At 41.0% G+C, this 27,394-nt stretch overlaps 2 protein-coding genes across 6 annotated transcripts; one reads left to right on the forward strand and one right to left on the reverse strand.

Annotated features, from left to right (window-relative positions):
* Positions 1-696: 696 nt before the first annotated feature.
* ADNP2 (ADNP homeobox 2) lies at positions 697-22,293 on the reverse strand. Of its 5 annotated transcripts, none has more exons than XM_054648119.2 (6): positions 22,157-22,293; positions 16,519-16,676; positions 14,650-14,769; positions 9,492-9,581; positions 4,635-6,125; positions 697-4,526 (listed from the first exon to the last, which is right to left on the reverse strand). In XM_054648119.2, exons 3-6 carry the CDS (start codon positions 14,755-14,757, stop codon positions 3,156-3,158), a joined length of 3,060 nt encoding a protein of 1,019 aa, XP_054504094.1. In that variant the 5' UTR covers positions 14,758-14,769; positions 16,519-16,676; positions 22,157-22,293; the 3' UTR covers positions 697-3,155. The 5 variants fall into 5 exon arrangements, with proteins under 5 accessions (XP_054504094.1, XP_054503932.1, XP_054503687.1 ...); XM_054647957.2 differs by having other exon boundaries at positions 697-4,228; positions 4,304-6,125; XM_054647712.2 differs by lacking the exon at positions 22,157-22,293 and adding exons at positions 16,777-17,114; positions 21,572-22,143 and having other exon boundaries at positions 697-6,125.
* On the forward strand, positions 17,324-27,394 carry LOC143694755 (uncharacterized). The gene is made up of 4 exons (XM_077183004.1): positions 17,324-17,375; positions 18,707-18,889; positions 22,098-22,814; positions 23,178-27,394. Exons 1-3 carry the CDS (start codon positions 17,324-17,326, stop codon positions 22,784-22,786), a joined length of 924 nt encoding a protein of 307 aa, XP_077039119.1. The 3' UTR covers positions 22,787-22,814; positions 23,178-27,394.

Genomic DNA, 27,394 nt, shown 5'->3' on the forward strand with positions numbered 1-27,394 from the left:
GCAAGCCAACCAGCATTCTTCCCAGCTGGGCTTCTTCACAGTGGACCAGAGCTCCCTTCACATTTTTCAAGGACTTGTATTCATAAAGCCTGCTGCAGAGGGCAGCTCCACTGTTTTCCCATTCCCATATCCCAGCAGTATGAGGTTCTGTCCTTAGAGAAGTGCCAGAGAGGCAAATACCACACCACCCACGTGGAGGCCAAGACCAGGGCAGCAGTGTGTTTCCTGACTCTCTATCCCAACAACTTCACCTGTGAGAAGCCCACAGCAAAAAGCCTGATTTAATTAAAGCCACTGATTTTTAACTTGGCTGTTTTCAAGCTCCTTGGTTTTCCTGAAAACCACAACCATACTGCGTTCTCAGTCACCGCTTTCACATTTCAAAATTGATCTGGTTTTTATTTCTACAGAAACCACTTAAAAGAGCACAACAACTTAGTGACAGCAAATTAGTACCAAGACTTAGGAGCATCAGTCTCTAGGAAAAAATGCAGCTACCAATATTTGAGATAATACACAATTACTATAACGCACTAAGATCTACCTGAAGCATCTAGATCCAAGTTCTACATCTTACTTTCCTCTTGTCTCTTTCAACAGCCATTTTGCACCAAAAAAATGTTCACATAAAGTTCTCTGAATGTATTAAAAGAGGAGAGAGGATGAATAGGCAATCATTTGCACACACACCTAAGAGAAAGTTAAAAATATGGTTTATTTGAAACTGTGAAATCAAAATCCAATAAATAAACCATTTAATATCAACAATGGACACTATGTAGGAAAACTCTGGTAAGACTGGATTGTTCCCTTGGTGCCCCAAGCATGGATGAGCCACGAAATGACTTCCCAGCTCCCCACAGCCACGTTGCTCTCTCTACAATCCTTCCCCATTCATGGCAAGCCTTCCCCAGATGCACACTACCAAACCCCCATCCTGGAGTCTCACCAGAACCAGCAGAACCGCCCCAAAGATGACAGGGCTCACAGGGCAGAGGCTATAAGAGCAAGAGTAAGTGTCTACATTTCAGGACTTCCAGAGAGCATTCCTCTTCCTCACTCACAGCCCTCTGAACAAGTTTCATGAACCGTGTGCTATGGCCAAGTATACTTTATTTTTTAATTTTTAATGAGCTATTATGAGGCTATAAGAACACAGTTTCTTAATCACTTTTTCGGGTGGCGTGCAACTGATCCCATAAATATTGTATATGTTTGTTTAACACTGCTATTAAATTACTAGGCTTTTCCAAATAGCAGTAACCATATGTTACATACACATTAAAACTCTTTGATGTAATAAATATGAAAATATGATTTTATCCAAAATATAACTCCAAACAGCTTATAAAGCCTCAGGCAGGAAGTCACCAAATTCTGCTAAACATGTCACGCCCTTTCAGAAACAGCAATAATACATTTTGTATCTGCTTTAGATAAAAAGTTCCTACAGCACAGGGCAAAAGTCTACTGATTACCTTAAAAATAGAAATCAGCTTGGGCATATCACCCTTTCCTTCTAACACTGGCACAAGTGAACTTTGTTTTTTTCTTCTTAGAAAGGAGGGTGGGGAGGGGGGAGTGAAGAGGAGGAAATAAAACCAATGCATCTTACAGGTTATTTATTATGTAACTGGCTGTTGCTACTGGAGCCACTCTTAGACAAACCAGATGAAAACAAGCATATCCAGAAAGGACAGCACTCAACAAGGCCTCGATGTGGCCACCAGCTTGTGCTTCAACTCAAGTGAACCTTCCCAACAGCTCTCCTGTAATCTGCAACAGAGATGTCAGTCCATACTGAAGGTAAGTCTCTTTGGGTTTGTACTACTGTGATGCTCTCTACAGGCCAACAAGAACCAATCACTACACGAATATCAAGGGCTCGAGTACTCAACAGTTTAAAGTCTTGATGCTACCAATTCATCCAGGTTCAGTTTGTACCATTTCTGACCCAAGGGACTTCAAGCCAGGGATCTAATTTGCTGGGGAGTAGGTTCTGCTCAGTTACTACTGTATAAAACAGCAGTTTAAAAAGTCAGATTTTCCACCATATTTGGGTGATATTTGGATAGGGCTTCTACACTTAAGTGACATGCACAGAGGCCATATACTCCATGTATCAAAGTAATTTGACACTCTCCAAAGCAGCTCTGTTTTTTGAAAAAGAAAATAAAATAAATGCTGCTTTGAACAACAGGTAAACAACCAGGCTTCAACACCAAATGAAAAGGATAAACACCTCTGGTTAGCAAGATCTATTTAACAGATAACACAACCATTTCAACTCAGTTCACTGTAACACTCCAATGGGCACCCCCAAAAGCCCCTTATGTTAATACTCAGCAGGAACCAGATCACCAGATTTAACTGGCACAGGTATTCTGACCGAGGAAAAAAATCACAATGCCATGTATTTCACAGCTACCAGCATGCTGGGAATTTGAAAGGGTAATGGATGTAATGGCCGCAATCACTGCTTCAGTAGATAAACCAGAAACAGGTCAAAAATATCAGGACTTAAAAATACAAATAGTCAAATTAATCTTTTTCACATAGTTTACCTTGTTATTTTAACCCACATTACACATTTTATTACTTAGAAAAGACGACACTGCATAAAAATAAAATAAAATAAAATTTGGTTTTAACAAGGATGAGGGTTTTACATGACAGTATAAAAAATGTAATAGGAGCCTGAAGGGGAAGAAAAAGAAATGGAAGTGGAACAAAATAAAACAAACTGCCCCCCCAAAAAACCCCACAAAACAAAACAAACAAACAGAACAAAAAACCAAACCAAAACAAAAAAGAAACAAAAAACCAAAACAAAACAAAAAAGAAACAAAAAACAAACAAAAACACCCCTCAAAACCAAACAGGAAAAAAAAATAACAAAAAAAAATCCCCACAACACTACCCCCAGGAAAGGGAAAAAGCTAAAACAAATTCCAGATGTTTAAGTCTGAAGGTTTTAGCTTTTAAAATACACAACTACGTGTGCCTTTCACAATAACAGTCAGAAGTGAACGATACTTTTTGTATTACTGCACCCTTCAACAGGCCAGTCTGCAAGTTAAAACAAACAATATAATAAACTGCTAAATTGTAAGTATGCAATTATGGATTGCTTTTAGCTACTATAAAAAGCTGAGTTACATATCCAATGGTCCATCTTTTAAATTCAAACTGTGCTTAATGTCTTTTAGTTCAGACATACTGAAACCCAGCAGCACAGATGGTTTGTGATGTTTTATTGCCTTTAAGCATGTATTTCTCATTTTTCCAAAGAACGATGCAACATCAATTTTCCATGCATATAGCAGCAAGGAAAGTAATTCCACCTCTTTTTTAGAAGGATATGGCCTCTTGTGAAAGTAGTCTGACAAAAACTGTTTCTGTGCCTCATATGAATTGTGATCATACTGATTAGGATCTACTGCTAGAAAGCGGAGATCCTCACTAGAAGGAAGTTTTCTTAACTCAGTCCTAATCTTTTGTCGTTTAAAAGGCACTACCCCTGAATTTACTTCATTCTCTGCAGACAGAGCTATGCCAGTACTTAAGCTCAGAGGCTGCTGTTCCTTATTCCTTTGGTCTTCTGCAACAAAGCAGGAATCTGATTGCTTTCTTTTCAGTACCACAGAAAGATGCTTCTCACCATTCACAAACAGCAGCTCTTTCCTCTCAGTGCGCTCAAGCTGCATCTTCAGGCTCGAGTTGGTGTCTTTGGGAGCACTTCTACAACGGAGCAAATGTACAGCAATAGCTGTCAGAGTCATATTTCCAGTGTACACACCACAACAGTGGATGCACTTGAAAGCAGGAGACTTTAAAATCGTATGCACAGTCGGCATTATATGATGCCTCTCTTTCAAATGCTTTTCATAGGTTTCTCTACCAGCAAACGTACCTAAGCAAAAGGGACAGGTGAACATTTTTCTGGTGCATCTCCTGTTCACTTGTGCTGTCTGAGGTTTCACTTTGATGTAAACAGGGACAAGAACTGTTGAATATATTCCAACAAGCACTGCCAAATGTACTTCTCTTTCACCCATGTCTTCATCTGGTAGCACTGTGTTGAAATCAAAGTGTGGGAACACAAGGCCACCCTGAGCATCGTTACCTAGCTGAATTCCTCTGTTGCTGTAACTCGCATGCAACTCCTTTCTCCCATTGTGTGCAGTTTTGTTGTGCTCCACGAGGCTTTTTAAGTCATAGAAAGTACCTGTGCAAAACAAGCAAGATAAGCCATGCATGAAGATATGCTTCATGAGCTCCTCCTCACAGAGAAAACACTTACAAGCGTAACACCGGATTGCCTTTTCTGTCATCCTCAGAAAGGATGCGCAAGCTGCAAGTTTGTGAGGTTCTGGGGCTTCCACTTTTACTTCAAGTGGTTTGTGGGCCACCTCCATGTGCACCTCGTAGACATTTGAGGGGAAAAGCTCATTGCAAACAGGGCAGGTCTTCCACTGTTTGGCCTGTCTGACAGCTTGGCTTGTTTCAGGAGCAGGTGGGGAGGCCTGCAAGGATACATTGTCAGAGGTCAGAACTACAGGAGGAGAAGGAGCATTGGCTGGCGACTGGGACAGCTGAGCCACTGACCCCGTCTGCACGAGCTGGATAGGCACCTGCGGAGGTGTCACAGTTGCTACTCCACCACCGGGAGGTACAGGCAAAGTAACAGAGACGGGGGCCAGCGTGAAAGTAGGTATCCCATTAACCTGCTTGCCAGTGGGGATCAACTGCCTCAGTATAGAGCCCGCAGTCAAAAAAGCTGTGCTTTGAGAAACCGGAGGCTGAACTGGCTGATTTACTGGGATAAGTGCTGGGGCAACAGGTTGATTAAGCTGAAGGAACCCAGGTCCAACAGGCTGTCTGACAGGAACCACCCCAGGGGCAAGAGGCTGGTTAAGCTGGAGAAGACCCGACCCAACTGTCTGCGTCACAGGAAGGACCCTGGGATCCACAGGTCTGTTCATGTTCCCAAGTGACTGGCTAACAGACAGAATTCCTGGAGTAACTGGCTGATTCACAGGGAGGACTCCTGGTGCAACTGGTTGATTCACAGGGCCGACAGGTTGAGTAGCAGGGAGCGTTCCAGCTGGAACCAGATTGTTTATAGTCCCGATTGTTTGATTAACAGGAAAGAGCCCAGGCCTGACAGGTTGATTAAGAGGAAGAACCGCAGGGGCCACAGCTCTATTTATGTTCCCAACAGAATGATTAAGACGGAACCCATGAGAAACAAGGACAGCCTGTGAAGGTGAAGGTTGAATACCAAGGTTGTTCTGAGCCACGGGAGGATTGCTGGGCACAAGAGCGACCTGCGAGGATGGAGCAGCAGGAGCACAGGTGGTATTTGGGAGGCTGCCAGAGGCACTTGGGACAGTCACTGGTCCAACTGTGTTCTGAACTGCTTGTGTGTGCACCATGCTCTGGTTTTGATTATTCTGTGGAAATGCAACCTGGATGCAAGCTGGAGCTGTCACAGAACCTGCTGGGACAACAAGAGGCCCTGCAGATGGGGCAGCTGCTGCTACACCTGGGATAGGCTTTGGAGCAATATGCATTTGTTTCACAAGTCCAGGTTTCTTAATGCGTTCCGAAATCAGAGATCGAAGTTTGTTCTCCAGGTCTCTGTGTGTTTCAGCTGTCAAGACATGGTACATTAAAGAATCTGGGCTGTTCGCAGGAGCATTACATTTTTTACAGTAGAACTCAACTGAATTCGGTGTACTTTCATCACATTTCTCGCCAAAATATGCACTTAGTAAGTTTTCAAAATGGTTCATCAGCACATGTTTCTTCATATTGTAATACAAGGTGTCTGTGAATTGACATTTTAGACACGTGAAGTTTATGATGTCACTCCTAAACTGTTTCATGCCATCCAAAATGCTGACTGTATAGTTCTGTATTCGTTTATTAAATGAATGAAACATCCAGATGTGTTCTCCCACTACTCTGGGCCGAGAAGAAAATGCACATTTTGGGCAAGAAACCACCATCTCTTGGTCCATTTCATCCTCATGGTAACGATGCAAGTGATTCTTGAAAGAAGTAAGCAACTTGGATGAGAACTTGCATAAGCCACAGCAGTACGGCTTTGTTCTGTATCTCTGCAAACCAAAGAGAAACATCCACTTAGAAACTGTCAGTTCCTATGCCACTGCTAACTGTTTAAATCTGCACTATCAGCTGTCAGAAATGCCTTCACTGGATGTACAGCATGTATCTTCCCAGTTTCTTCTGGTTTTGAAAAGCAGATTTAAAGATTACATACTTAAGGGGGGGAACATTTGTGCGCCTTTTTTGTTTCATTATAATTTACAAAGAAGCCTTACATGAGTTTACTTCTACCCTAGTTCACAAGAAGTAACTCTGAAGCCTGTCTGTTTTTAAATACAGGAATCACAGAACAAGCCAGAAATATATACTATATACAGAAGTTAAGCCTTAGGAATTAGGAATAGCACCCCTTTTAATTTGACACCTTTAAAGCTTTGTTTAGTTCAGGGTCAGCTCCTATCTACTGGACAAAAAGACAAAAAGCAGAACAGGCAAGGATTTTATTTTCTGTATTTCAACAGCCTGATCTTTGCTGAAAACTCTCCAGACCTTCCCAACAAGGCCATAAACAAAGATTTTTTAAAGAACATTCTTTTGGAGCAAAATAATAATAGGAAGTAGCAAAACCCCCTGTTATGATAAAACAGTGATGTATTAACTCATACATACTTATACACTTAACTCATACATACAATTTATATTAACTCATACGTACTGGGCATCCCATCATAGAATTTTTTTGTGAAATTTCCTCGAAAACACTCAGTATAGAGCATACACACTCCTCTCAGGAAAGTATTTTAACTGCTTAAGAACACATCTATTTTGCACTAACCAGTGATTTGCTCCCTCAGTTATATGTCACATGACAGCACTGCTTTTCATATCCATATGAGCATGATTTGTTCTTTCTGAAAAACTGGTAGCCCCATCAACCATTTTTTCTGATCAACTTCCTAACCCTGGCTCCTGCCAAAAACTACAGAATCGGTCACAGCAACACCCATGTGACAAATCTGCACACTCAAAAATCTAGTGGAATCTGTCTGTTCCCTCAGACATGTTTGTCACCTCACTGATTTCTGCCCTCATGAAACAGAACCCAAAGGGAACAAGCTGTTCTGCCACTACAGCATCCAGCCCAGTTAGATCACCCACATACTTCTCACTGACATACCATGAAGAACAGCAACACAACGAGTGCAGGTATTTTTTTTTGCCATGTCATAAACCATGCAGGTTACAGTCAGCCATCTACAGACAACAGACAGACAGCCATGTCCTAGCAGCAGCAGGAGTATCCATGCTGGGTGTCCCCCAGCCACTCCATGATTCAGAAGGCTGAACAAATGCTTTATTAAGCTATATTGTATCACATTCTATTACTACACTAATACTATACTAAACTATACTATACTAAAGAAAAACCCGTGACCCTTTCCAGACAGTCACAACACAGCTTTGACCCAAGTGGTCAATCAGTCCAAACAACCATCACCAGAGTCCAATTAACAAATCCATTTCAGTAAACAATCTCCATAACACAATCCACATGGGCCAAACAACGGGAACAGCAACTAGAGGTAAGAATTGTTTTCCTACTTCTTTCTCTGAGCTTTCTCAATGCCTTGCCCAGGAAAAATCCTGGGAGAGAGAATTATGTCTCTCTCTGTTCAGAGAATGTGAATACCACACTAGGAGAGTCTCCTGACGATAACCAATTCAAAAGACTGGGTCAGACAATGCCACTGGCTGGCTAAGGCTGCTGAAGAAGCCCACTGCTAAGCTATCACTGAATTATCTTCTATATATCCTCTTTAGGTGCCTAATCTTAGCTGCTAGTAAACAGCAACAAAGCAAATTAGCAGATGCATCGATCTTTAAGTATCCTGCCTAGAGAAAGGCCACTGACACTAATGAACTAATGAAGCACACAGAACATTACTAGAAGATACACCTCACTACTTCTGAAGGAGTAAAATGACAAAGGAAAAATTCCAAACAATTCTCTTTCAGCTGAACAGAAGCAGATGGAAGTACACTGCTTTGATATTCTCTGTATGAAACCGAGCTTTTCCACACAAACACTTTACAAACCATTCTGCCAGCATGTTCTCCTTGCATGCTTTTTCTGCTTTTTCTGTTCACCCATCTGCTTTTTCAGGTTCACCACAACCTACCAATGGCATGCCAGTTTTATAGAAAGCTTGACAAAATAAGAATAAGAATACAAGCCACTTAAGAAAAAGAAAGCATCTTGGAGATTGACCAATCTTCAACTGTATAAATGGAATCCAAAAGAAGGCTTATAAGAGACATTGCAGTAAACTCAATTAACCCTCCTTTAAAGAACCTACTCAAGAACATAGTAGTACTTTCTGTTGTGTAGTCTCACATTCCCCACAACTTAGAATCATGCAGAAAGACAAAACAACCTCAAAAAACTAAAGTTCTGCCAGAACAGTTAACGTCTCCCTAAAAACAGTACAAATGGTGGAAACCACCAACTGCACTTACACAGACATCTTCTCCAGCCTACTGAGTTTACAGGAGGCAACAATTTATTTTCCCCTTATGGCAACAACTTTGGAAAAGAACATCCTGAAGGACCAGCTTCTTTTCTCCCAAATCTAGGCAGCATGATATGTGAATGATATACATTAATAAACCAGAATTGTTTAAAGAAAATGGATGAGAACAAGGTTAGTATCCAAAAGAGACAGTGTGGAACTGTTCTGCAGCAATGTGTTATCAATTCCACACTGAATTTCATTGATAGGTCTTCCATAAGAAGGCCATGAGGGGCCCCAAGACTCTTCAGCAAGACTGACAAGTCTATGTTTTTTTCTGGACATACTCCACTGCTCTAGACACAGCATCTCAGAAACTTGCTACTAGATACAATTATAGAATTGTTCACCTCAACCCTGCCTTTCTTATGGAGTCTAGCTATACAGAACTAAAAGCTGTTTCACATACACAAATCTAACTGGAGTTTTCCACTGCCACCCCAGACCAAGCCACTAATAATAATTTCATCTTAATCCACTTGCATCTATGCAATCACATTTTCACCCTTCCAATGAAACAGGAGTCATGTTGTACAGAAGACCATGCTAAGACTACATATTAGGTTAGGCTAAAAAGGCAAAATATTACTGTGACATCTTAAACACTGATGTTCAGGGTTGTATCCTTAAAGACTGAAAATGGTAACTGAAGTCCTCATAACCACCTCTATTACAGGGAAGAACAAAGAGGAAATGTAAGATTATTCCCTGACTAATAGCACTTAGAAAACAAATATTAAAGCTATTTTTTCAATAAAAAAGCTGCATTCCAATTTCTGAAAATTTTCAAACTCAGCAACTCCACACAACATGTTTATCCAGAATTTGTGTCACGAACATACATACCTTCCTTTTGCCCACAGGCTCCCAAGGAGAGACATCACTCCATGAAGTGTTACAGAAGTAGTTTTCACCTGCATCAAAACTTTTAAGATTCTAAAAGTAAAATAAAAACAAGAAATGAAAATGAGGCATTTGCAGTTCTGAATATAAAGAAATCTCAATAGGAAATAAGGAAAAATAAAAAAGAAAAACCCCACACAAACAGAGGATGACTTGGAAATCTCTAAACGTCATTCAAAGAAATTACTTCTTTGACCAGCTTTGATTTCTTTTACCTCAAATATTTGTTCATGTGACTGCCTAATAACAGAGTAGGAATTCTGAACATTTCATAGTTACTGAAAATAATATTGGGAGTGAAAATATTTACACTTGAATTCCACTGCTTCCAGCCAAGTTCACAGTGAACACGCAAAGTATTTTTCCTCTCTACCTTCCTCCTCCTTCATTGGTAATATTTCACTGCTTACTTCATTGCTTTATTAGCTTACCACTACAGTTTACTTTGCAACAGGTTCTGTGTAACATTGTTACACTGCAAACTTGGAAAAACAAAAGACATTCACAAAAGCTGATTTCCAAGAGCTGCTTTTCCCAAAGCTACAAAAGCACAATATTACTGTGTCTACAACAACTGTGGCAGGGAAAGCAACTGTCCTTACAGACTTCTTTAATTAATCCCATCAGAGCAGTTCACATCCCTCAAGGCAATGCCAGCTACTATCCTAAAAATAGTAAGTTCATCTCCAGATTTCTGAGACCCACACATATTTAAACACAAACTTAATGGGAAAGAAAAAAAACCAAACAAACAAAAAACCAAACAAAAACCAAACAAATAAAAAACAAACAAAAAACCCAAACAAACAAAAAAAGCCACAAAAACAAACCCCAAAAAACTCAAGCTAGATTCCAATTTACTAGGCATTTCTGAAGACCCTAACCTAGGTTCAACAGCACACCCAGAATGCCCTGGATGGAAACAAGCTACAAATCCAGGCTTTACCCATAGAAAACTTGCATCTCTTCTCCCCTCACATTCTTCCTTTTCACAAATCCTTCTTCACTCAAAACTCTGCAGATACTTAGAGAAGGCATGATTTCCACTTCTTCACCAACCCCCACTCAACAGCAGAGGCAGATAACAAGTAACATTTAAGATCAGATGACCTTACAAAAGGAGTGAAATTCATAAACCTAATAGTTCGTGTTACGTGAAATTTAGCAGCAACACAGAATATAGTCAGCAACAAGAAGCAACAAAGCTTCAGCAATCAAAAAAAACCTACAGAATCCTACTTAACGCAGGCTCTGTCTGCACTAGGCTCTTGTCCATTTGCAGCATGCAAATATGAGCATTCCTACGTGTTCAGCAGATTAGAGTAAGCTAGAACATCATGCCAATGATAATTTGATTTTAACTTCATTATTCAAGAATTTAGGAAAATGTAGCAGCTGAGTTTGCAATACGCTGTCTACCAGAAAAGCTCAGGACAACAATAAACAAATGCCCTGCAATCTAATCAACCCTAGACACTGAATGAGTCATGTATTTGCCCTTCAACCAACCAACAAAAAAAAAAAAAAAAACCAAACCAAAACAAACAAACAAAAAAAAACACCCCCAAAAAAAAGCGCCAAAAAACAACCAGCCAAAACCACAACCACAACAAAAAAAGAAAACCTCAGAAAAACCAACTGAACAAACAAAAAAAATACAAACCACAAAAAATCCAGGAACCTTAGAAAGAAGCCTTGCATGCAACAAGAAACAACCCAGAATTTTAGTGAACTATTTTTGACTGAGAAAATGAAGAGACTTGAGACTTACTAAAACTTCTTCAGCTGAACACGCTGCAGTGAATCACACGCTGCTAAAAAAAGTTTTCTTAAAGTTTACGGCTTATCTGAAACACGTTCTGTTTTTGGTTCGAGTGAGCGGCTCCTACACTTAAACCCCAGATTCCGACAAGCCAAACACAGGAAATATGACTAGATAGTTTTGCTGAAATGGCTATTTCCTACAGAGGAATATCTACTAATAAAAATAACCATTCTTATCAATAGAACTCATCAGTGGGGCAAATGGCTGCTCTGAACACTTGCTTTAAAAAAAGATCCACTAATTAGTTATGACCTTTCCAGATTTCTCACTTCCAGCGGGGGATGAAAAAAGGAGAAGGGAAAGGTAACAAGAAAGGAACAAAGCCCTCTGAGAAGCCTAACTAATCCTTATGCATAATAGGTATTCTTAAGTTGAAGAGAAAAACATTTTTAAAATAAGAACTGTTCTCCCCTCTGTATTAAAACTCTCATGGTTTTCCTTAACAAAACCATAAAAAGCTGAGAGTTTAAATGAAGACACAGAATCATAGAACAGAATCATGGAATGGTTTGGGTTGGAACGTGCCACTCTTGCACTGAGAATGACACAAGAACAGGCGAGAGGCATTATTGTAGAAAGAGCAAAGAAGGCTAATTAATTATCATACTATATTATTCTATACTATATTACATGACATCTAAAAAACTGAAACAAGCACTCAACTGCACAGAATCTTGTGACTGTCTGCTGACCAACAGTCTGCACATTTGCTTGGCCCTGACAGGCCAAGGAAACAAAACAACATCACTTTGGGTAAACAATCTCCACATTGCATCTACCTTGGCACAACACAGGTGCAGTGTTGTGCCAAAGTAGAATTGTTCTGATCATTCTTTTCTCTGCTTCTCTCACTGCTTCTCTCAGGTTCAGAGAATGTGAATCCCACAGGAAAGGACCCTATAGATCATCTAGTTCCAGCCCCCCCATCATGGGCAGGGATGCTACTCACTAAACCAGGTTGCCCAGGGCCACATCCAACCTGGCCTTAAATACTGCCAGGGATGGGGCATCTACAGCTCCTCTGGGCAACGGTACCAGTGCCTCAGCACCCTCTGAATAAAGAATTTCTTCCTAAGCTCTAATCTAAACCTACGCTCTTTCAGTTTAAAACATTGCTGCCCCTTATCCTGTCCCTATCTGTATAAAAAGTCCCTCTCCTTTTAGATGCCCCCTTCAGGTACTGAGCAGCTGCAAGGAAGTCAGCCCTCTCTTCTCCAGGCTGAAAACCCCAGCTCTCTCAGCATGTCTTCAGCTTCAGAGCAGAAGTGCTCCAGCTCTCCAATCACCCTCATGTCCCTAAAGATCAGAGTATGTTAGAGAAGCTGAAACAGTTTATTAAAGGAAAACCTCTGACCTTACAGTCAATGTACTTAAACACACTGCTTGGAGAACCAAACTAGTACTCCAGCCAAAATGCTCATGTCTTCTTCCTAGCAGAGATCAATTAGCCTAAAACCTAATCCTTTTGGTCTCTAAGCTACAGAGAGGTACTAGTCATACATTACATTCCTTCATCTTCCTCACCAACTCTTGTCCATTATCGTACCTCATTACAACAGCGCAAGACCAGATTTGGGTCATGTTAGTAGCATATCATATTTCAATCCATTTCTTACATTGTCCAGCCATAAAGAGTCCAGAAACAAATCTCAATATTTGAAAAAACAAACTTTAGGTACTTCTCACTAGATGGTTTTCAAGGTGCCTTCAAACTCAGGCCTGCCTATGATTTTAAGTTTTATTAAAACATCACACATATCATGCTACCAAAAAGAAATACCATCATCATATGAACCAAGTACCGATCACGCTATACTGCTAAACCTGTACCAAAACCAGCCCCAGATTACCCAGGAAAAACAAACTAAAATTATGAACTTGGTTGAGGAAGAATTATTTGCCAAAAAAACCAAAACAAACAAACAAACAAACAAAAAAACCCCCAAAAAAACAACAAACCCCACAAAAACAAACCAGTATTTTTTGGCCAAAATCTCATAGAGGTTTTTCTACAGTGGAAATGCTTGCTGGGTTTCCCACCATCATTTTTTACTTAAAAATGAAGCAAAACCAACTAAACACACATTATACGTATCCCCAAAAACCCAAACAAATACAAAACAACTTATTACTTATTTACCATTGAAGTCCATGCAATAATCAAAGAGACTGCAAGCAATTTTATAGTAAAAACCTGTCACCATCAAAACATTCCTGCTTCCAATGGTCGAGACAGACTCCGCTCTTGAGTGAAAAGTGTGATTACAGAATATTAACAAAATAAAAACAGCAAGTAAATGAAAATTAGTAGACATAATTTTCCTTGAGCTATTACCACATTTAGATATATGCAAAACTGTTCAATTGCAATAACTATGTTCTAAAATCAGTAATGCGTGTGGACTTCAACATTTTTTTTTCCATTAACTAACAGAGTTTCAGAAAGAAACCACCACAAAAGACACAACAGTACCCTTACAGAGCGTTATACCTACTTTAGTACTGCCATACAGAAGCAATCAACCTCTTGTCAACACTAAGGCATGAATCTACTCAACACTCAAAAAATCCTGTGCACCAGCTCACTGAAATACACTACTGTTAAGAAATGGAGTTACATCGCTGTGTTTGCACCTTTTCTGGCACTGGGTTGCCAGTCTGATGGTGTGCATTCTGCCTGACTGATGCACAAAATTTTCTTCTCAAAGTGGCAACAGTGGCACAAGGTTTATCTTACTCACGCCAGTACACCTGCATATACTTTTTAAGATACAGAACCAAACTACAACTCAATGAGATCATTTTGGTATTTTTCACCAGACACAAAGTTTAAAGGCTTATCCATTTTCAGAAATGCAGATGATTTGTATGTCTCTTCAGAAGCTTGTCCTTGATACGTGATGGGATGTCTTTGAGGAGACTCAAGTCCTCATCTGCATGAAATCTTAAAAGAACTGGAAAAAGTTGCTGTATTGCACACAAATAACAATTCATTAGTCTGTGGTATTTTTTCCTAAAGCTGTACTGCTTCTTTTTGTTGAAACATTGCTAACAGAATATGAGGCACCATCTATGACACATCTTGCTAAGAAATACACACTCTTGCCATGCTAAATACTAACACACCGAATTCCTGCCCTGGGTATGAACAGTCAGTAATAAGTAACCCCTAATGTAAGGACTCCCCCAAAAAAGCTATCATATATACACCAGAAGGTGAAATATTTGTCAGGAGTTTACATTTCAGATTTGTTTACATTCTTTCAAATACTTTACCTTCAATAATTCCCTGCAGCTGTCAAGCCCAAGATCCACAAGAATGTCCTTCACCTTTTTTCGAGCCTTCCTTACATTATCAAGGTTTTGAACAGGAATTTGAAACATTTTGCACTTTTCCTGGGAAAAAAAAAAACACAATAACCAAAAAATAAAGAAAAAAAAGAAAAAAAAAAAAAAGGAGGAAAAATAATAAGGAATGAAAAAACACACTAAATACTTCAACACAGGTACTTGCATTTAAGTGTGTTAAAATAAGAACTAAAATCTGAAAAGTCAGAGAATACAAATATTTAGGTTAGAAAAGACATCTAAGATCATCGAGTTCAAACATTAACCCACCACAGTCATTATCCATGCCTCTCATCACCACACCTACGTGTCTTTCAAATACCTCCAGGAATGGGAACTGAACTACTTCCCTTGCCAGCCCATTCTAGTGCTTGGCAACCCTTTTTCTGAAGAAGTTTTTCCTAATATCCAACTTAAACCTTCCCTGATGCAACTTGGCTCTTTTCCAAGTAACAAGTGACTTGGAAGAAAAGACTGACCGCCACCTGGCTACAGCTTCCTTTCAGTTGTAGAGTGATAAGGTCACCCCTGAGCCTCCTTTGCTCCAGGCTAAACACCCCCAGCTGCCTTAGCCACTCCTCATTGGACTTGTGCTCCAGACTCTTCCCCACATTCACTGCCCTTCTCTGAACTCACTCCTGCTCCTCAATGTCCTTCCTGTACTGAGGAGCACAAAACTAGACACAGCACTTGAAGTGAGGCCTCACCAGTGCCAAGTACAGGGTCAATCACTGCCCCAGTCCTGCTGGACACACTCCTGCTGATATGGGCCAGGATGCCATTTCTTAAATATGAAAACCCAAAATCTTTAAGCCAAAGAAGCGGGCTCACTAGCATTTCCCAAGTAGAAAAGTTGACTGATTTTCAAGGAAAAAGAATGTAAGGGGGGGGGAGGGAATCTTTATATTTCTTCTTTCTACAGAAAATTCCAAATTTTTCTTTCAGATCTCCTTGTATCTACATGGCAGGAACATAGTTTTGTAGGGTTTTCGTAAAAGAACATGAATACCAGAATTTTATTAAGTTCTATTCAGAAAATTATGATCATATCATGTAAGGGAAATTCCACACCTTTCACCTTAAATGTTAGCATCAAGATGAGAAATCTTTTTGATATTTTTGTTTGCTGTCAACCATGGACATGCTTAAAATATGACTGCTAGTAAAATCTAGATTTCCTGCAAAAGCTTCTACTTTTGTGAACTTGTAATGTATCTCCACAGGCACAGCTGCAGAAGTAAAAAAAAAAGCTCAGCCTTTGTCAACTCCTTCTTAGATTACAGCAAGATACAATTTAGACTGTACTTTAAGACACTGCAATGGACACAGAATGCAAAACCCAACCCTAAGCTTGCACTGAAAAAGGTCACTGGAAACTTCTCCAGTAGTTGGTGCTTAAATAGCTGACAGAGGATCCAGGAGCATTTACAACATCCTACTGCTAAACAATTCATCCATCCAGAAGATGCCTGAACAGGAAAAAGAAAAAAAAAATAGAAATAGAGGAAATCTCCAAACAGTCTTTCAGCACATACAGTCTCAAATGGATTGAAAAGCTGTGCTTTTACCAAAAAAAGCAAGCTCCGTGCCAACATGAAAGCTCTACTTTGAAGAAGACTTTCATGCAAATAGTTGCAAAATCCCCCTGCACATAAGACACAAGCTAAGCCTCAAAAAATCCCCAAAACCCACAAACCATATAAAAAATGTTCCAGTCTGTATGTAACCACCCCAAACCTTAATTTACGTACAAAACACGTAACTGAAGGATTTATGATTAAAATTCAACAAACTCACATACTATTCTTCGCTTCTTCTCCCCTGAAAGGAAAGGTGTGTAGAGAGAAATGGAGAGGGAACCCCATTTGACAGATGCTAGTCTTGTTTTCTAATGTTTTTTATCACCAAGTCCAGAAGACATTCTGATACCATCGGGGTAGGTGTACCACAGGAACCTATACAGAATGGAATAAATCAGAGTAACTGGTCTGGCATTCTCTCAAAAGGCAATGAGCAAAAATTTGACATAAAATACTCTTTTTAAAGTGAAGTCACCAGGAATTTGCTGAGTCCCTAGTTAAAGTTTGAAGATCAGTCCCTCTATGACAGCAGGTTATGCACATCAAGCCCACGGTCCAGTGCGGATAACAACAGAGCTACTGGACACCACCATGCCCAGTGGTGATCAGCCAGAAGGAAATATGGTTCAATACATGAGGCTCCAATGGAAACAGTTTCCCCATCTCAGTCTTCCACTTCATACATTGATGCTACTGAAGAAGGTGATACAGGCATTTGTTGAGGCATGTCTAGCTCACAAAGAAGAAACAGTCAATAGGGGTGTAGTACACAACATCCATGTACCTCAACAGTTTTCTTAACCAGCAATCATTCTGAAATTATTAATGCAGAAGAAAATGAAATAAAATTATTAATTATCCTTAAATGATTAATCCATGAGAAAGAAAAACACACCAAAACCTCCACCATAACAGAAAAAAACTTGAATATAAATTATGTTCCAGTTCTCAAACAGTTGGTCTTCAATCCAAAGGCCACCACGTGCAATCATTTGCAATGTTATTCAGTAGGTATTCGAACAATGTTCTTGCAAGTAAGGATCTTAAAGGATCTCACACCAGAATTGCAGAACGGTATGGGTTGGAATGGATCTTAAAGATCATCTAGTTCCAGATCTACTCCCACGGGCAAGGACACCTCCCCCTAGACCAAGCTGCTCAAAGTCCCATCCAACCTGGTCTAGAACATTTCCAGGGATGGGGCATCCACAGCTCCTCTGGAAAACTTCTGCCAATGCCTCACCACCCTCACAGTTAAGAATTTCTTCCTAATATTCAACCTAAATCTACGCTCCTCTTGGAGTCTCTCTATCCATTAGACCAGCACTGCCCTATCATAAAGGTCACAAAAGATCAACCTTCTAAGCTTATTTCCTCAAGCCCTCAGTTTAATTCCTTTATTATTATGCAGTTTATTATCCACATTTTCATACTAATAATTTTTTTTTCTTATATTTTTGACATTCCTCAGGCTTTAGTTTGCACATTGGTTCCATGAATTTCTTGGTCCACATTCCATTCTTAATCAGCAAATTCAACACAAAAGGACTACAGTTAAACTGAACGAGGGTTACCAAGAGTCTTTATCATTTTACTGCACTGCCTGTCTAAAAGACAAAAATTTATTCTTCACAGCTTTAAATTGTTTCCAAAAAACCTGATAATCCACTGAGTTTTCAGACTAGCGTCACTTCTTAAACAGAACCAAGGCAAGTTTTTAGCAAAATAAAGGAATAATTGTAGCAGCTGATGTCTCAAATTCCGTTCTAAGAAGGCTATCCAACTCTTGCTCAGGCATTTTAGCCATTAAGCTATTCCTATTTGTTGGTTTTTTTCAGATAACATCTCCATAATGATACACAGTGTAGCTTTATTCAACACTATGGGTTTGTTTCATTTCTGCATTTGTTACCATAGATTGCAACACCCAACTTACTACATTTGATTTTTCAAAGATCACAAATGCAACTCTTCCCTTCCAGCAGTACTGCAGTATTTTAAGTCTAGCCTAAAAGACAAAATAACAGTCTGCACAGTATCTTGGTAGACAAAGACACCAGTTTTCAAAGTAACTACCTTTTACTATCATTTCTCAGCATTACAAAAAAAGGGAAAAACACTAACACTGCACCTCTTCAAAAAGGGAAATCATCACAAAATGCCAAGTTCCTATTCCTTTTACTTCTTAGAACCATTCTCATTCCCCTTGGAAGGAACCTTGAGAGGACAGCCAGTCCAGCTTCCTATAAGCAGGCTCAACCATTAATTGCAGCCAGGGCACTCTGTTTTGGCCAGTCAGGTTTGGCAGCCTCTCTGGGCAACCTCCTCCAGTGACAGACTGTGCTCACATTGAGAGCTTTACTCCTTACATGAAATCTGCACCACTTTTGTTTGTGTTCCTACAGGAAGTAGGCATTTGCAAGCAAATGAAAATGGAGTTGGTATGGAGCTGGCAAAAGGAAGATGCACATATGTGCCTTCAACGGGCATGCAAATGCTTCCAGCAAAATCCAGTCAACTAGATAATCAGGCATTTCTAGAGTTTTCAGGAAAAGAGGAATGTCAGAAGATCCACAGAGAAAACAGCCGTAATGTAACACTTTTAGACACCAGAAAATCTGTACAGAAGCAAGATTTCCAGACGTGTTTCTAAGTGGTTGGCCTTCACTTGCCTGTTGCTCAAAGAACTGCTTTGAGCAGGAAATTATGGAAGACTAATGGAACTTCGTCCTCTCAACTATCTACCTCGGAAATTGAATAACTCTTAAGTTTTTGTAACTTTTATCTAGTAACTGTCATTAGTAACTGAGAAAAAGATTTTTGAAATCTCTTCGGTTTTTTTAAAAGGTTTGTATCTTTTATAGGACCTTTATAAAAATATACAGGTTTGGAACATTTGGGTTGGAGTATTTTGGAAGGTTTGTTTACTAACTTGTACTTCAGCAGTCATCAGAACTGACAAGCACCAATAAAAAATTACGTTGCAGCCAGAATATTCCTAGTAAAGTCCAGGGTAAGGAAGCAAAAAGGGCCTTTGCATGGTATCCACAGATGCTTTATTCAGCTGCATGGTGGCATGTTCAGGGTGCAAGGCACACTCATGACGGCAGCATCAGTTTCTCCCTCTCCCCAGAGCTCGGGCTGAAGCATGCTCTCAGGCAGTACAAAGATGATGGCCGGGAATAAGGGAGGGAGTGGCTGAGGGGCACAGAAGGAGCCAATGGGGTCCCAAAAGCCCCTGAGGGAAGCCTCTTGTGTCTCCCCAACCCAGGGAATGCCTCCCACGGTCGCCACAAATTATTTCCATTACAGTAAACTTATTAGAAGTTGACAATTCATATTAGTTCAGAAAACAATAAAAACTGCTTCGTTCCTGAAAGTCGAATGAAAGCATGTGATCTATTTTCAAGAACCCTGGGAACAAGAACACCGGATGGCAGAGAGCAGCTGGGAGGACAGGCACACTAAAAAACTGCCTAGAAGAATGAGAGTTTGTCTTGGCCATACCAGATTTTACCCTCATCAATTTTATTTTGTTTCTGGTAAGCTTACATATCCTCTGAGAAGTCACACCTGGGTATCTGCTCAACCACACATTACAGGTCAGTTCCATTTCCTGGACTCTTATCTCTGAAAGAGACCTAACAGGATTTACAAGTACATCAGCACCATCAAAGCTTATCCAACCTATGGAGGGAGAGGGAAGAAAGCTTCCTAAAGAAAAAGTTGACTTAATAGAATGGATGCTATTCTTGTTCATTGTTTAATCAGTTGTAATTTAAAATATATTCTAATAAAATGCACAAAGAGCAGTTCTGGTCACCAAAGTAGTTTATCTTCTTATATTCAGATTTCTATCCAAGGGCAACTTAATAGAAATCTGAGGTAAGAAAAAAAATTAACTCTTTGTCCAGCTATATCAGAAACCTCTGGGCATTTCAAATCATAGATGTCGTAAGAATCACAACAATTCTGCTCTTTTCATGGCTATAAATCACAAACCTGTTGAAAAGGTCACCTTGCCCAACATGAAGACGACCATCATTCAACAGCTGCTAACACACAATGAAGAGGAGTAAGATATGTGATGGCATAGCCTGAGATGCAGCACAACAACCTGCATCTTACCTAACATATCAAAGCAAATTTAGATCACTAACTACAGCCACTGTGGTTTAAATAACTATTGTGATGGTTCATTAACACACAACCAAATCCCTGCTATCCAAGACTGGTGAGAAGAGGCTAAAGGACACTACCATGGAGGGACACTACCATTTAGACTCATGGAGCCTTCCTAAAGCACTAATTCACACAATACTTTGACTCCCTTGAAAGTCCCTTCTGGACATTAGCCAGAACCTGAACCCAGCAGGATCCAAGCTCATCCTAGGTGATAGAAGCATCTGCATAGAGCCCACTCAAATCCTGCAGGATTTGTCAGCCCCACGTGTATGTGAGCAGAAGAGTCACACCCTGAGTACAGCTATTCCAGGAGGAAGTACCACTGCATTTGTGCTGCACTTGTCAGCTTGGTGTGACCCGAAGACTTTGCACTTTACAAATGGAGACAACAGTCCACAGCACAGACAATCCAAAACCTTAACAAGTCAGAAAGGGGACAGAACTGAAATCATCCCCAGGGCTGTGCAACAGGTTTCAGAAGAAGGACTAAAGTGTTTAAACACAAACCAGCTCCACCAGCACTCAGTAAGACTTAGCCCAAATCCAGGAATTCCCAATGGAAAAACATAAGGCATAACAAAACTGTATGTGCTCTTGTTTCTAAAGATCTGCTGTAATTTGTGGCGGATGTTGCTTTTCACAAAATCTCCATGAAACAAACCAAAGAAATTATTACAGCTTATCATATACACTATACCTTATAATAAACCTTATTACAAGTTATCATATTCTTTATTTCTTACCCAGTTCCTAAATATTGTGCTGAAGAAACTCCATTTTTTTATCAAAATTGAAGTTTATTAAAAGCAGCACTAGGATGTCTAGAATATAGATTCAATACCCCAGGAGTCTTTTTAAGTGTTTCATTGTAGCTCTTTAAAACTTTTAACAAACACAAATTTTTGGTTGAAAGAAAACTGTTAAGAACAACAAGCAATTCGTCCCAAGTAATTAACCCATCAAAACTTTATCTGCTCAAAGTGTTCATAACTTTGGCAGCCCAGGACTCTGAACCCCTGCAGCAGGAGTTACACACGTGTCTTTCATTCTGTTCACAAACCAGGACAACTGGAACTCCCCATTACCTGGTCTCGACCACAAAGCAAGCGCATTCTAATGGTTTTCACGGCTTGCATTGTGTGGGTTGTGTTTGTTTACAGTATTCATAAACTTTCTTTCTAAATGTATGCATTGTTGTGGCATGAGACACCACAAGGATATTCGACGTAATTTTGCGTCCCATTAACTGGTTCCATTAGCCGGTGGTGAAGTGCTGGTTCTGTACGCGTGTCACTCCTGTCCCTCCTACAGTTTGCCACAAACTGTTTCAAACCAAAACAATTCATTAAAAGCAATTAAAATTATTCAGACTTCAAAGCAAGCTATTAAGCTGGGTCCTTAGACACTCCATCGCTGAAGTGCGACCTGGAATTAAATAACCAACACGTAGGACGCGCGGTGATACCGAGCTGCTCACAGCCCGCGGCAGCGGCGAGGCAGCGGGGGAGCATCCCCGCGTACAACGCTTCGCCCGATGGGGCCGCGCCGGACCCGTCCCGTCCCTCCCTGACCGCTCGTGGAAGCCGCTCTGAACCCGTGGCGCCCGCCGAGCCGAAATCGCGCAGCGACCAGGGCGTTCGCCGCCCTCCGCCCCGCCCCGCCGCACATACCCGGCCAGGCTGCAGGGGGAGCCCCCGCCGCTGCTGCTCCTCCTCCTGGCTCTCGCTCCCGCTCCTCCTCCTCCTGCGGCCGTCGCCGCCGTCCGCCGCGATCCCGCACCGCCGCCACCCACCGCTCACGGCTGCGGCTCTGCCCCCGGCGCTGCCGCCGGCGCTGCCCGGTGCCACCGCTCCCGCGGCCCCGCCTCCCGGCCTGGCGCCGCCGCCGCGCTCAGTGCGCGCCCCGGGGGGGTGACGGCATGGCCGGGGCTCCGCGCGCGCCTCGCCCTGCGCCCACCTCCTCAGCGCCCACCGCCCGCGCGCCGCCCGCGCCGCATCAACCGCCAGAAAGAGAAAATGGCGCTTGATCTACGAGAGGAAGTGACGTTGAGGCTCAGTTGCATGGCAGGCAGCCAGCCAATGGGGAAAGACTCAGCCAGCGTTCCCATTGGCTCCCCAGAGGGATGGGCGGGGCTAGAGGCGGGACCGCAGGTGGGGCGGGCCCAGTCTGGAGCTCACCTGCGCCCCTTCACACCTCTAGGGGGCAGCACGGAGAGCTCTCGCGAGAGCCGTGACGTCATACCGGGGAGGAGCCTGATGACACCATGCCCATCACACGAGGTTGCACGTGACCACATGTGACCCACCCAGCACTGGGCCACATGATCAGGTGGGTGGAGCCTCATTTGCAGCTGCTGCATCCTGGAAGCCCCACCCACCCCACTGGCCACTGGGGTGAGGCAAGGCCTGGCGGGAAGGCTCCCCATTGGCCGTGCTCCTGGGGGCGGGGCTCACACACCTTGGCGCCATGGCGGGGCTGGGCCAGGATGTGACGCCTGGGCCTGGGCCAGAAAGGACACGGAGCAGGTCTGGGGCACAGGGCCTCTCTGGTGACGCCATCCGGGAGCATGGTGTTGCCACACCCATGGCACTGGAAGGCTCTGAGGTGTGATGGAAGACACTTCGCTGCAAGCTCTGTCTACCAGCCATCTCCATGTCTGCTAACGCACTTCTTGCTCTTCCTTGATGACAGATGGTTTCTGATGGACACAAGATGCAAACAGAGCCAATCCCCTGTGCGGGCAGGCAACAACCATGCCACAAGGACCAAGACAAGCGGCCACAGCAGTAGTGTGGCTCTCCACCGCCAAGACCCCTGATGTGGCCCTGCCACCAGAGCTGGCAGGAGGCCAGTCATGGCAAGAGACCCTATATGACCATGCTGGATGCCATCCTTGGCACATGGGGACTTTCCCCCTGCATCCCTACCATCTTCCTGGCACAGCTCTCAGTCACAACCACAAGGCTGACCTGACTTTGCTCAGGCCATTCCCAAAGGCTTCACAAACTATTGACTTCAACTAGAGATTGCCTAAGTGCTCACCATGTGAGAGACACGCATCCATGGAAGCCAAGGGGGATTTTGCTATAGGCCTGGGCAGCCGTACAATTTCACTGTTGCTCTACACACAGTTCACACACAGGTCAGTGCATTGGCCAGTGCGCTCAATGCCTCTGAAGGCCACAGCAGCAAACTGACTGGCGTCTTCTCAAAAAGTAATACAAATCAAACATTCACTTTGGCAGAAAAGTATTCTTTTTTTTTTTTTTCAGCAGTGGCTACAAAAGTTATTTACCTTTGTAGTCAACAGTTCAATAAGTACATTGAAATGCAATTAGTTCTTTTTTTTTCTGTTCGTAAATTCCTTAGCTATGTACTTTCAGCACTTTCAGTGTATAACAGTAAGGTTGTAGGTAAAAATTTACAGAAAAAAGGGGCAGCCATCCACGAAAGATAAATTATCCATAGTAGATATAGGACCACAATATAAAAAATTGTCACTACACAGTGCAAGGAGGAGTATGTCCCACTTAGTTTAAATGTAGCATTTAAAATAAAGGTATTAACTTCTGTCTAATAATTCATAAAGTAAAATAAGTGAACATGGCTCTACCAGTATGGAAAGGCGAAATGGCTCCCACATAATCAACAACATTAGACTTCCATTGCTACAGACCCAATAATTGCAAGGTGCGTCAAACAGTAGATGTGTTAAAGAGATTAAGCGAAAGGTTAAGAGAAAACATTTGTGAAAGAGTCTCTCATGGCTGAACATTCCAGCCAAACTGTGGGATATATCCACATTTTCACAGAACCCCAGGACAGCTGAGGTGGGAAAGGACCTCAGGAAGCGGTCTGATCCAACCCCACATTCCCAAGCCACCTGGAGACAGTTGCCCAGGATCATGTCCAGATGACTTTTGAGATAGAAACCACCAAAAATGGTTTCTATCATGTGGTAAAAACAGGAGCTAATTTATAAAGGGGGCAAATTAAATGTACCCACATAATAACTTTAGTTGTAAATCTGTCACCTGTTTATCCCCAGCTGCCAAAATCCTGCAGTGTGCTCAGCAAAACTGGGTGATCTTTAAATCATGGCACTCATTCACTTGGGAAAGGAAGTTATATTTTCACATTGCAGGACTGGCATTGAACTGTAGACATTGGAAGTAGGTTCATCAGCCACCAGCACATGCCTAAGACTTTCCAAAGTGAAACCTGTTACCAGGCTTCAAGTTCCTTCCCTTGTAAAAAGACAAGCAAACAAACAAACCAAAAAAAAACCCAACAAAAAAAATCCACAACAAACCAAGAAGGACAGAAACATGCAAAATCAATTGAAGAAGAAGATTTGGAAGAATAAAAATGGATCAGGTTAAGAAGGACAAACAATGTTTGTATTCATTTTTCCTGCAAGTCAACAACAATTTCACAATATAAAAATAAATGGGCTTGGGGACAACAGAGTGAAGTCAGAAACACACAATGTGAAGAAGAGTAAAAAAGTTTTTAAATCAGGTTTTCTTAGATAAAAGTAATAGCTTTGATCAATCAAATCTGATGGCTTAGTCATTTTCTTTAGGAATGTATTTGAAGATTAGTACTTCTCCAACTAGAGGACATCAAGAAACTTGGTGAATGTAAGTTAGCTGTCACATGAGAGTTAAATATTTGTCTAGATGCCTTAACAGGTTACCTCTAATGGTAACATATTAAGTAATATTTTTGCTTATACTGTTGGGCAGTTCAGGTCTAGAGGAATTGACAAGAGCAAGAGAGTGCTTTGGCAGGTCACAGTGACTTGTGAGTACCTAAGCCCTGTCCTCTCCTTCCTTTGCACATAATTCACAGTTTCAGCTCTTCCCATTAGGTGTCTCCCAGCAGAACAGGGGCAGCAAAGAGCAACCACCTGCAGGTGTACAGCCAACAGCTGGGTTGGCAAAAGGGACTCATCAGAGCCTATAGGAGAGTCAGGAGAATTAACTTCCATAGCTGCCTTCCTGATCCCAGTGTAAGATCCCAAACCAGTACTGACCTAGATGACTCTTTTGATGAAGTGCAAGAGGTTGGAGGGGAGTTCTGTCTTTTTACAGGGATTTGCAGCCAATATTTTCTCCCTTCAACTCTCCAGTACATTTTCTGCATCAGCTTATATTAGTGTAATGTCCTCTTGCTTTTGAAGATGAAGCTGCAACACATACCAGTCTCAGTGATCATCTGTAACACTGACTGATGAACATGTTCATTGCTTTATTCTAGATGTTTAAGGGTTAATGTAATTAATTTACATTCTTTCTTCCCAACAAACAGAAGTTGCAAGGTCTCTTTTTGCAGACTCTGTATGTTTAATTTGCCAGAAAAAGGTGTTTCCTTGCTTGTTGTAGTGTGGCCATGATTCTAGAGAAACAGAAGACCTTGCAACTTCTGTTTGTTGGGAAAAATAATGTAAATTAATTACATGGAAGCGTTTCCAAAGGAATCATGTGCCAAGCCTCCCATTGCAACCCCACTCTTCTGCTCCCTGCAGGAGACCTTCTCAAATTCCACTGGAGTATAGAAAGACTTTTACTGAATGTCATAGCTTTTCAAACTAGTTTTCATTATGAAAGGAGGAGCTTCTCTTCTAGGAGAAGAAAAGGAAACCAAGAAGCAAAGCACAAAGAAAAGACAAAGAACAATGCCAAGGAAGCAGAAGTCATGCAAAAAGTAACCATATTCAATAAGTTGTATTAGTTCAATATTCATATTATATGAGAAAAATATAAAGACTCACAGAGAAAAATTTATCTCAAATACTTGTGATTCTGGCTGAAGCAATATCACTTTTTTACTAAACAAAACAATGTTTATCAAGATGGCTTTACCTACAAAAAATTAGACTTAAAATTACTATTAAACTATGTGATTATTTGACTAAAAGAAAGATGGATCTTAAAAATCCAGATTATGTTATAGAAATGATCTAATTATTCAGACAAGATGAGAGCGAAAGATAACTAGAAAAGAATGAAGAATCTGCCCAAGTCCATCCACTAATTAGGATCTCTGACATTAATTGACACTCAAAATTATTCAAAATAATTTTTAGTATTTCTGAATTTCAAATATCATTGGGAATTTTTCAGTTTCAATTACATTGAAGCATTTTAGCCAAATTTGAAAAGAGAATGTCTAGAGAGATTAAATATCTCTGATTTTTAAGAAAATCATAACATCTGCACGGTAATGCAGAAAATCTATTCCTCAGTATATGCAAATATTCTACTGTAAGAATTCCATTGGAAAATACAATTCAGTCTACTTTTCATAATTTCACAAGAAAATGTTTCACAAGAAAATCTTAGAAAAAAAGAATCACAATGCTTTTGGCATTTTGCACATAAAATTCTGATATTTTCTTTTCAGATGTTCTCTATTTTTAGAAGAGGAATTTTAAAACAGAACAAAGGCTTTTGTTTTATCTTAACAAAATATTAGGAGCTGCCAATCTTTGTCTTTTTAATGCTAAACATCCCTTCAAGTTTAATCCAATTTTCCCTAGGTTGTTCTGGAAGTACAAAGGTGTATGTCTACCATCGTCAAAGGCAGATTACTAACTCTGTAGGAGTGCACATTTGGTTCAGACAGTAGGGCTAATAAGGATGATTAAGTCCACTAGAATGTCAATGTTTCTACATTATTTTGGACTTTATCAAGCCAGAGAAGATACCAAAAGAGTAGGGTGTATTTTTGTCCTTGTTCAAGTTCTCCTTCTCCTTGTTCAAGTTTTACCACGAAATAACTTTCCTATAGCATTAGATGTCCCATGTAATTCGTGTGATAAATAAATACTTATACATGCAGATAGTTATTCATTACTCAGCCTTTCCCTTATGTTTCCCATCAGGCAGGCATTCTGAGAAAGC

The sequence above is a fragment of the Agelaius phoeniceus genome, chromosome 1 (genome assembly GCF_051311805.1).
Source record: "Agelaius phoeniceus isolate bAgePho1 chromosome 1, bAgePho1.hap1, whole genome shotgun sequence".
Taxonomy (NCBI): Eukaryota; Metazoa; Chordata; class Aves; order Passeriformes; family Icteridae; genus Agelaius; species Agelaius phoeniceus.

Coding starts and splice junctions, on each gene's coding strand:
- ADNP2 (XM_054647796.2), bottom strand. CDS start 14,757: ATGTTTCAAATTCCTGTTCAAAACCTTGATAATGTAAGGAAGGCTCGA. Junction 9,582..14,649: donor GCTGCAGGGAATTATTGAAG/GTAAAGTATTTG, acceptor TTTTACTTTTAG/AATCTTAAAAGTTTTGATGC. Junction 6,126..9,491: donor AGCCTGTGGGCAAAAGGAAG/GTATGTATGTTC, acceptor TTTGGTTTGCAG/AGATACAGAACAAAGCCGTA.
- LOC143694755 (XM_077183004.1), top strand. CDS start 17,324: ATGTTCTTGCAAGTAAGGATCTTAAAGGATCTCACACCAGAATTGCAG. Junction 17,376..18,706: donor CACACCAGAATTGCAGAACG/GTATGGGTTGGA, acceptor GTGTTCCTACAG/GAAGTAGGCATTTGCAAGCA. Junction 18,890..22,097: donor GATCCACAGAGAAAACAGCC/GTAATGTAACAC, acceptor GCGCCCGCCGAG/CCGAAATCGCGCAGCGACCA.